This window comes from Melanotaenia boesemani, chromosome 3, assembly GCF_017639745.1.
Source record: "Melanotaenia boesemani isolate fMelBoe1 chromosome 3, fMelBoe1.pri, whole genome shotgun sequence".
In the NCBI taxonomy this organism is placed as follows: Eukaryota; Metazoa; Chordata; class Actinopteri; order Atheriniformes; family Melanotaeniidae; genus Melanotaenia; species Melanotaenia boesemani.
This window is the reverse complement of record NC_055684.1, coordinates 23,204,368-23,215,252: the sequence shown is the minus strand read 5'-3', so window position 1 is coordinate 23,215,252 and position 10,885 is coordinate 23,204,368. Positions and strand designations below refer to the sequence as shown.

Here is a 10,885-nt window from a genome sequence, read left to right as displayed (position 1 = left end):
TCTGCTGACTTACATAACACCAGAACATGGCCGAGTCAGCTACCAGAACACAGTGGAGGAGAGCTCAGCTTTTTCCACTCTTTATCCCACTGGGACCCCTCACAACATTACGAAATGAATCTGCCAACTGAAAGATCTCAAGACTGAGACATAAAACCCTGATAGGAAAAATATTCATTCCCCTCTGGCTTTTCATGTCTTACTTTTGAAATGCAGAAATGATACGACATGACATACACTTGTGTTTGGTGAGTCAAAGACCCCATACTTTAATCCCACAGTAACACAATTCAACATTTTACAGCTGAAAACTAATGTAGGAAATATTTCCCATCACAAATGCAAAGAGAACAGATCAGATGTACTGAGCAAAAGGCAAATGAGTCATGAATTGAATTTATATGGGCATTTTAATTATGATCATTCAGGATGTTTGTTGCTTTAAGAGGCAGCTGGAGAGTAGAGAGAAGTCATCAGGGTGCAGGTGTGGGTGGTTTAAAGAGTCCAGTCTTTCTGAAGTAGCGAACGATGAGAGGCACTGACACCAGTGTGATGCTGATGCGAACAGGAGCAAAGAGCTTGTGGATGGCGTAGGCCAGGACGAATGTGCTGGTTCCTGCTGCCATTTTAGACTGAACCATCGCCTCGCTGAAGCCTAGTTTGCACAGCAGGGCTGCCATGTCGATGCCACTAGGGAATCAAAAGGGCAAACAAAGCTGGTTAAAAGGGCACATAATTTACATTTTACTGTTTTACTCAGAGTTTTCATCTTCCTACTTTTTAATCAAACAATTGGAAACATCTTCATTTTTAAGGCTATGCAGCAGTTATGCATGTAAACCAAGGGACTGTTTCTACAAGCAGGGTTAGAAGCCAAGTGAGGTAAATTCAGGATTTGCTCTGTATTCTCAGTGTAAAAAGGATGCAGTACATAATCCAGAATCTGTTATAATCCCAGCGTGTATTAGTCCAAGTAACCTGGGTGACTATCACATCTGTGAAAGAACCACCAATACTGAACAAAATCTACACACAACTTTAAAGCAATTTAAAACAATTGTGTATTAAAACAATTAAAAGAATGCTGAAACACATTGTGCACAGTATGAGGTTGGGAGCTACGTACTACATAAGGACGCTGCAAACTGTTGTGCAGCTGAAATTCTGTTTCAAGAAGGAATGATGAAACATCGCACTTTTAAAACTGTTTCCTTGGTTACCAAAGACAAAGTGTTGTTGAAAGAGGATATGATGCAGCCCAGCAGTACTTGTTTTCTGTAGTTAATTCTTTTAAGCAAGTTGCTGGCACAAGTCATAATGAGTAGAAATTAAAAGAGCTGTCAGATTTCATGTTGTTTACATAGCACCAACTCTTTTTTTCTTGGAAAGGTGTAGCATTCCAAATATGACAACAAAAGACATTTGGGCATTTTGCAACCAGACAAACCTTTGCTCAACTTATGCACAACAAGGTAACATTTTATTAGTTGCTGTGTTAATTAAGACACACCAAAAACACACAAGGAAATGAGTTTTTACAAAGAATGTCTCCAGTAAGCCTTTAAATGCTCTAATCTCTGTAAATGTCATCACCTCATTTTCTGCTGCTGCTTATATGTTCATGTAGTTTGTATTTGTATCCAGCAGAGGGAGCTGTGTTTACCCTGTTTATTTGCATCCCACTTCAGCAACACTAAACTAGAAGCTACATCTTTGACTGACCTCATGAGACCGGTTTTTCTTTTGTACAGTCATGGCATTAAGGTCTGAGCTATCTGGGGAGATGAAAATGAAAGGAATGCACTAACACGAGGCTGTGAACTGCTTCAGTGAGTGCTGTCATGCTCACACATTAACAGCATAGCAAACTTAGGTCAGCTAAATACCAAGATCCAGCTGCACCCCGACAACTGTTCCCCTGCACACACAGTGCTGTAATAGCAGGCCACATGCCTGCACTCTGCAGCCACACAGTAATAAAGCTCAGCAGCTGCTGACTACACAGTAGGTTTGCAGTTCAAGGCTCATTATCAGCTATAGCAGGAAATCTCCGAGCTATCAGATAATGCCTGCCAAGTCTCTTTTGTATGTGGCCACACAGACAGGCAAGGCCCAGAAACTGATAGGGCATGAATTCTTGCCAAAAATATGGGTGTACTGTGCTGCTTTGGCTTCTCTATCACCATCAACAACATGGATAAAAGCATGGATCATTAGTGGCTTTAAGATCTGCACACCTTACATTTAAAAAAATTGCTCACAAGCTGCTCAAATAAAGCACATTTTCTTTATTTGAGCATGGATTTTGGATCTGCATCTAATGCAGCCAGCTGTAGTGTTTGAAGAGTGACAGGGCCAACAAAGAGCAACTAAGAGGAAGTACTTTGAAGTCAGCACTTTGCTCTGTCTCCCAGAACAGGTAGTGCGTGTTGTACTAAACATTTTACATCCCTCAACAAACACAGCAGCTCAGTTTTCTTACACAAACCGTTGACTTAAAGGAAATGCCGCTCTTACACTGCTAGATAATATCAGTAAGAGATGTTTGAGATACTCCAGAGCTGTCTTCAAGTTTTTCCATTTCCTCCTCCTGTCAGTCTGATTTATCAGTTCTACTCCAGCTCTGGATTTCTTCCATTTCCCCACACAGTTGGCGAAAGACTTCCAGACAGTGTTTCATTCAGATGTGATCAGTAAGCATCAATGGAAAATATCTCATTCTTTTGTGAATGCATTTTTTTTTTTACATAAACATGCTAAGAACAGGTTTAATCAGAATAACATTCATTTTCAAGTGGTATTACAACAGATTTTAGTGATGTTACTTGACATTTTATCAAGGATACACAACATGGAATATAAAGTACATTTAGACTAAAAGTGTAAAATGACTAACATTCAGGAGGAATTTTTATGCAGCTTGTTTTTACTGTATGGGCATTTTATTGATAATGAAGATAAAATTAGAACAAATATTAAAAAATTATATTAGAGATGGTTAGTCACATTCAGTCTGAGTTTTGACCAGATAAATATGTCCATTGAGAAACAAAATGGGATCAGATGAGGTCAGAGCCCCTCTTGGTATGAACATGCAACTAAATGGGAGTTTCACACATTCCTCTCCTCCCACAATCTGTTTGTTCCGGCTTTAACCCTCCGTCCCACAAGCCCTGCTTTATTATAAATGTTGTGGCAACTGAATGTCAGTGTCATGTGGAAATTTAGGTTGATATAAATCCTTATGGTGAAATGAAACCCTTTTGTCTAGAAGAACTTACAGTTTTATGTGATTTTGCAACTTCTCTTCTAACAAACCGCATTTACAAAGTAAAGGTGGTTTCCTCAGAAATAAAAAGAAATGACTTGAAATAAAAATCACAACTTCCTTAAAGTGATATTTTACCTGCTTCCATCTCCAGCCTCTATGTTTATTGTGACTTTTTGCATAAACTGTCTGTACAGTCTTTTTCTTTTGCGCTGTGTAATGAGGTCTTCTTGCTTCATTTAGGGATTGATCTACATAAAAGGTGTCCACAGGTTTTTTTTTCTATGTAACCACTCTTCCATATTTCTACCAAAATAAATTCTCCCCAACACTTATGTTGCAGGGGCACTCCATCCTGAGGTTAGTTCTTTCTATAAGGAATGAGTGGTTTAAAGAAAACGAGCCGGTAACAGAAGTGATGAAGACCATTCTTCAGCTACAGCAAAGCGTTCTGGGGTTAAGTCTGGTTTGAGTTACTAATTTACACCTTTCCTAATTTTTAACAGCATTTAGCGTAGATTTTCTTTGAGGATGCAGGATAAAGACAAAAAAGTAGAATACAAAGTATTTAAAGTGACTGAAACCTGAAAAAAATATTAATAATGCACTTTTCAGTAAACATCATAAATCAAAATCTCAGGTGTAAAAAAGTATATGATGAAATTGAACTCCACACCTGGAGGTATTGAATGTTACCTGGATATAAGGAGATAAAACATTCCCAGAGACATGAGAGAGATTCCGATGTGAAAGGAAACTCCCACTGCTCCATATTCCTTGAAGACTTTCTTTAGTTGCTGGGTTTTGTTGAGTTTTACTCCCTCTGGCTCCGGCGTGTCCCCCAGGCCTTTTTCAGTGGTGGAGGTAGGCGATGCCTCCTGGACATCCTAGACAAAAAAAAAGTACAAGGTAGTAGAGTTGTGGTATTATTTACATTATCAATCCCAGTTATTTAAGATGCTTTTTAGCTGATATCAAGTGTCACTTCAATACTTGCATTTTTCTTACACACAGTTACAAACTACACACTACAATCACATTAAATTCAGTGAGATGTCAATTAACAAATAAGCATGTACAATTTTATAGAAAATAAAACAATGTTTAAGAGAAAGTTCTTATAAATCTTACAATGAAGCATAAATTTGATTTTCCTGACAAATTTGCTGTGTAAATAAAGGTTTTTAATAAGAGAATCCTCATTAGACTTATTGCAATGACGAAGTAACACAAACATCTTAAAGAAATCTAAAATAAAACCTTGAAATAAATATACAACATACTGTTATTGCCCCACTATGATTACGAACACAGCATCTTAAGCTAAGATGACAACGAGCACACAGAGTTAACCAGTCACTAACTGGAGAGTAAACCTGTTTTGTTCATGCAAAGAAAATAAGTTGTGTGTATATTATAAGTATTGAGAAATAGTTTCCCTAATGTGTCTTTGTATGGACATGTTAATTAACTAAGTGCTAATCAATGTACTATAAATGCTAAAGTCCTAGCTGATTTATAGCAGAGATCGGATGGTAAACGTACTTAGTGATCCCAACACTGAGCATCTAATTAAGACCAGTGCCCGAACCGATCCTTTAGATCATAATAGGACACTCCTACAAAATGGGATGGAGTGAATTGGAGGAATGAAAAGAAAAGAGAATTTGTAGGGGATCACTGTGTGATGTAAACACAAAATTGCATGTTGGAGGCAGCTTGTTCAAACTGCTATAGTTTTATTTAAAGGTCAGACAGAAATGCATGTAGCTACATTTTAAAGGGTGAAAACTATGTGCTATGATTGCATCATCCTTGCAGCTCAACAAAGCCTGCACGTTTAAGGGCTTCCTGTATTTACAGAGTCAGCTGATTAAACATAGACGGCTGCTGCTGTATGTTTTAGGTAATTCACATCATCACTCACCCATTCACACGCTCATAAAAGATGTCAGTCACTGTCACCTACATGCACACCGAGCGTCTCTCATAAATGCACAAACACATAGATTACTTTGTTTGTGACCTCCTGACACTTTAGTCTGTAAAATGAACAAGCACCACACACTCACTGCAGCTGTCCGACACGTAGCAGGGAGGAGACGGGTCACGCCGGAGTGTGTATGAAGCAGATTAGTGAAATAACTCCACACAATGGGACCACAACAATAACTGATGGCAGACTGCAGCAGAGGATAAATGGGGAGGACTTGCCTGTAGTTTCAGCATGTAAACAAACAAAATCTCTTGACTGAAAAAAATCCTCAGGGGTTGCATTTTTCCAGGTGCAGTCATGCTTCAAGTAAGAGAACCAGTCTAACAAGATCTGAACCATTAAACAAATATGAAGCTGAGTAAATGACAGCAATTCTAACAGGCATTTTTTCCCCCTTTACAGTCTCATCGTAGTCTATTAAAAGTTGAGCTCTTCAAGTAAAGAGTTGTAAATGGATTAAACAGAGCTTTGTAATGTTTTTGCTTTACAAAGTGCCACATGGGAAAATAGTTGGAGAGGCTTCTCAAACCAGCTAACACACATCCAGTTTTCCAAAAGAATTTTGACTCTTAAACAACAAGAGAAAATCTTTGGCAAAAATATGTTTGGATGGAATCATCGCTGAGCATCACCTCATTAATACTATCTCTACAGTTAATTATGACGATGGTAGGCTCATTATGTGGAGATGTTCTTTTCTGTGTCAGAAGCTGGAGATTATTCAGGGTTGAGATGAGGATCAATGCAACAAAATATAGAGCAGATGTGAACGAGCCTTTTCCAGAGTACTCTGGATTAGTGCTCAGGCAAAACTGTACCTCTCAACAAAAAAAAACAACTTAAAAAATAATTCCAGTACTGCACAACTTCAGGAGAATTCTCCAACCATAGCGTGGGCCTGAACCAAGTAGAGTAAAATATCTCTGAATAGACCTGAAAATGACTGAAAATGGCACATTATTCCAATATTTTCACTGCCAATAAGAAACAATCTTCCTTTGAGAAAACAAAGCAATGCCTCTGGTCTATTTTTGGACAAAATATTGACTGTCTGCCCAGAGAGCTAAAGCAGCTCATTGAGCACACAGAGCCATGCTTACTGTGGCCTTCTAGCAGCTCTTTGACACTAAAATATTGTGTATAAATATTCTATCATAGATAAGTTGATGCAGATTTTTAAACATTTAGGATCTAGAATATTTTCCCACAAATTGTTAAATGTAATTTAAGTGACTTTAGGTAAAAATTGTGTTCCCATCAATGCAGATGCAAATTATTAAGTTCTGCAGCCATTTGACACAAGACTGAAAGGCACCATCTTCCTGTGACGATTAATCAACAGGAGAACAACACTGAGGAAGAAACATGCTGATCTTTTTTCCTGGCTACAATTATTCCTGCTAGATTTTGAGTCAGGCTTCCTGGATGAAGCCATAGCCTTGGAGATATATTCACTAGATTGCAATCAATAGACAATGGAAGAGTCCAGAGTGGGCGAGGGAGCAGGCTTTTGCTTTTCAGAGACGAGACAGGCCAAGCTAAAAGTAAAGGCGAGCAGCACTCTGGGAGGGTCATGTGAGCGAGCAGCTAAAGGGAGTTTTGCCAAGAAGGGTGAATGGGAGGAGAACAGTGGGACTGCTGTGTCTGATAACAGCTTTTCAGAGGCATGAAAACACATGCCAAGTCACAGTGACATGCAGACAGAGACAAAGACACACTTACATGCACACAAACATACACAGAGCAGAAGGGAAATGTTTAAGTGGTCCCTCCCTCTTGTCAAGACAGTGACTGTTGAGTGTAATGAAACAAAGAGAAATTCATACTGGGCTGCCCACTGCAAAAGAACTGTCCCATTTATTTATGTCACATGTTTCCACATGACAAAATCTCAATGAGAGTACCGTAGATGTGAAAATATTAGTTTGAGGCTCCAGGTCTGTGAAAACTGAGAAATTCCCCAAAGATCTGACAAGCTCTTCATCTCAGCTCAAAGCTAACAGACTGGAGCTACATGAATAAACCTGTTAGTAGTACCATGGCATTGTGGGTCATTTAGGGTCAAGGTGTGAAATAAAAATGTCAGTTCTGCTGCATTTATTTACATCCCCTCACCTACATCAGTCTGCCTGATGGATAAAAATCTAAAGTTTTCAGGTTTACTGCGTTTACAGATTGCTGGCAGAATGAGGGTTGGCATGATGAGTCTGAATGGCTGATCAATCACCAGATTAGAGAGAGACTTGTGGACTTGTCTTCACGGGCTAAAAAAATATTTTCTTTTCTCAACCAGTTTTCAGAGCAAGTGGTGGAATGTAAGTCGGTACATCTGCTTAAATATTCTACTTGATGAAAAAAATGTAATGCTGATTTAGTGGAAGAGGAAAAAGTATTTAGACATTGTGTAACATTCTTCTACAATTTAAGGGCAAATACTTTACTTTTTAGTCCACTATGTCTGTCTAAAGACTTTGGGTACTTATTCTCCAATGAATCCTGGATTTAGCTTTTTATTTATTTATTTATTGTTCTTTTCTTTTTCATTCCTTTGCTAAACTGCGATTTTTAAGCAGCCTCCATGGAATGACTCGTCAGCTGAACTTATTTTCAGTACTTCCTATTCAAAGAGCAGGAAACCTTTGAAAAGTCGCAATTTTAGAGAAATGCTGTTCTTACATCCTCATTCTTACAAGATGATATTGTACATTTCCCTGAAGCAAGGCTGTTTTCCTTTCCCATATTCTAGTCTTTTGTCACTTTTCAGTCAACATTGGTTAGCATTATTACTCTAAAACCTAGACTCTGTTAAGGTTTTGTAAGGAAAATCATATGAATTATCATTGTTTATATTATATTGGGGTTTTATAAATGATTCGTTATTATACTTTGAACTAATCTTTTATTCATTGTGTTTTTAGAATCTACTTTGTATCTACTCTGTACCAGTCTTTGTATTTTAATCATTAAGATTTAGAAAACGTACTCACAGGCATTCTTTGTGCATGTGTGTGCTGGTTTATGCTTGAGTCTGAAGGCCATGGACGAGATGAAAGGATGCGATTGTACCAGGAGACCGGACACTAACCTACCCATGCTTTTTATTTTCCATGTCTTATTTTAGTGGAAAAATACTGTACCCTGAGACTTGTGTAATTCTGGGAAGGACTTCATAAACCTCCTTTTGTAATGTCTTCTGATGTGTAAAACAACTCAGTGTATCCATCCTACTTGTATGGTGCGTACACTCCTTGCAAGTAAAATTGCGTACTGTGATTCGTCATTATGTTGAAGGTTTAGCGTTGCAGTGCTGGTGTTGGGAAGAATTTTCCTAACAGGTTTCATTAGCATGCAAACAGCAACTTAAGTATCTCAACAAGTATCAGATGCATTGCTATGGTGGTAAAATTAAAATCAAAATTAGGCCTGTTATTACTAACAAGCCTGTAACTAAGATTATTTAATCTGATCATCAAGATCATAGTTGCATACAGCGCCAGTCAAAAATGTGGACATACCAACCCATTCAAACTTCATGGGTGGGTGTGTCCAAACGTTTGACAGATACTGTAACTGTCATCATATTAATTTGCCTGTGTGAAAACAGAGAAGGGTAAAAAATAAACATTGTTTCCAACATTTAACAAAGTTAATGATTAATTAATTGAGCTGACAGCTATCGATATTGGCTTATAACACACATTTCATGTGCTGTAGACTGAGGTAGCAAACATCTCAAGCTAAGCCTTGTCTTATCTTGAGTCTAAATTTCAGGCTGTGACCAGTTCTCAGATTTGACAACTATCTATATTCTCTTTGATAAAGTAATGACAATAACTATTTGTTACAGCTCTCCTCGTTAGATTTCAGCTAAGAGGGTAAAGGTTTCTCACTCTTCATCAGTAATCATTATAGATAACTATTTATTAGCTTACCTCAGCACATTCACTGCTACGCAGTAGTGTTCGTTGTGCATTATAACACATTTCTATCCACCAATCGTTTCGCATCACTCTGTTGACTCACCACTACAAGCCACGTGCTACAGTACAACGTGAACTCCCACTCAGCTGGTGGAGATTTTGGCCACAGTGACTCACTCCTTCTATTACTAAATTAAGTAGCCGGAGATTTTTTGTTTTTTTCCCCCCAGCTTAAACAGGCAGGTGTATGTGTGTGTGTGTGTGTGTGTGTCAGCACGTGTTTAACTTGAACTTGAGACAGATTAATAACACACGAACTGTTGTGGGCTCAAAGCACCAGCAGGCAGCCCGCGTAGCTGCGTGTGTCGTGCCGGGTTGTGTAACAAACCTTCATAATGCAACAGGCCTGCTAAGTTTTGAGTCAGATAATGACACAGACTCAGGTCTCTGAGTGAGAGGTCAGTGGGGTTACGTAAACGCTTGAGTAAGCAGATTAATTTACCCCTTTGTTGTCTGCCTGTTCTTCGCTCTTCTTCGTGGCTGCACTTGTGGATGAAGCTCTGGTCTGCATGTTGGAGGTGGTGAAGCAGCGTCCGCTAGAAACCCCACAGTTACCAGTAAACGAGAAAACATCAGCCGTGACTTTGCTGTTAAAGCGTCTGATAGGATCAAATTCACCGCCTTTCCGCTGCACGCTTCGGGACAGGTTCACAGCTACAGTGGCCACCCGGTCCAAGTGTCCCCACTCTGTGGTTACAAAACAACACGGCGTGTCCCAGTTTTGGACTGGGTCTGGCTTTTGTTTACCCAGGTTCTCACGGTTTGGGTCCACACCACCGACGACCGCACAGAATAACCGATGCCGTTTAAAAGTGTGGTCCTTGCATGCTGCCTGGGTGACGTCCTTCAGTCTGTTTGCTTTGAGTCGCACCAAGAAAAACAAACCCTGATCCAAAGCCGCAGCAGACGCTGTCCTCAAGCGACACAACAGCATTGTAGATACCGCTCCGCAGGCGAGCTTTGTGGCTCCAGAAAATTTAATAAGTCGAGTAAATCGTCTGGCGTTACTAATTATGGCTGCAAATGGTTGTAAACATGCTGCCCTATGCCCTCCCGTACTCCCACCCGCCCCCTGTCAACACCGGTCGTCTTGTTGACCGATTCACCGACAGCCAATGAGAGCTGACGCGCAATCGCAGATAGTAAAAGCAGGCGTGAAGGGAGGGGGCATTTAAAGGTATAACCGTGCTGCCTCGCGACTCTGTTATATCATTTGTGGAGAATGACAAACTAAATCCAGTCGATATTTGAAACCACGCGGCCGAGTTTCAACTATTTACAGCGAAAAGTTTCTTGACCATTAACTTACCCAGTATAATCAGCTTGGTAAAAAATGTTGGTCTGACTTTGTTGTATTTTTCTTTTAAGATTCTCTAGTAAATTTAGGCAGAGAAATGTCCTGCAATAAAGTCTGATATTCTTCTTGTGTCACCGAAGAAGTGGAGATTAGGAAAGAAGCTTAAAGGTGTAGTGTTTAACTAAATCAAAGGTCAGTGACAGAAAAAAAGTTTGGCATCAAGTCATTTTACTAAAATAATTTGTGTGTTTATTCACTTAGAATAAGCAATTTAAATTTAATTGCCGTGGGTCTAAATTTGTGTCACAATTTGTACTATGGTGTTTCACTATGGACAAACAAGT

The 10,885-nt window shown here is 39.2% G+C and overlaps 1 protein-coding gene across 1 annotated transcript; it reads right to left on the bottom strand.

Moving 5' to 3' along the window:
* Window positions 1-242: 242 nt before the first annotated feature.
* fam210b (family with sequence similarity 210 member B) lies at window positions 243-10,321 on the bottom strand. The gene is made up of 3 exons (XM_041980956.1): window positions 9,687-10,321; window positions 3,965-4,155; window positions 243-690 (listed from the first exon to the last, which is right to left on the bottom strand). Exons 1-3 carry the CDS (start codon window positions 10,176-10,178, stop codon window positions 474-476), a joined length of 900 nt encoding a protein of 299 aa, XP_041836890.1. The 5' UTR covers window positions 10,179-10,321; the 3' UTR covers window positions 243-473.
* Between the last annotated feature and the right edge of the window lie 564 nt (window positions 10,322-10,885).

Coding starts and splice junctions, on each gene's coding strand:
- fam210b (XM_041980956.1), bottom strand. CDS start 10,178: ATGCTGTTGTGTCGCTTGAGGACAGCGTCTGCTGCGGCTTTGGATCAG. Junction 4,156..9,686: donor AACAGGCAGACAACAAAGGG/GTAAATTAATCT, acceptor TTTTTTGTCTAG/GATGTCCAGGAGGCATCGCC. Junction 691..3,964: donor TTTTATCTCCTTATATCCAG/GTAACATTCAAT, acceptor TTGATTCCCTAG/TGGCATCGACATGGCAGCCC.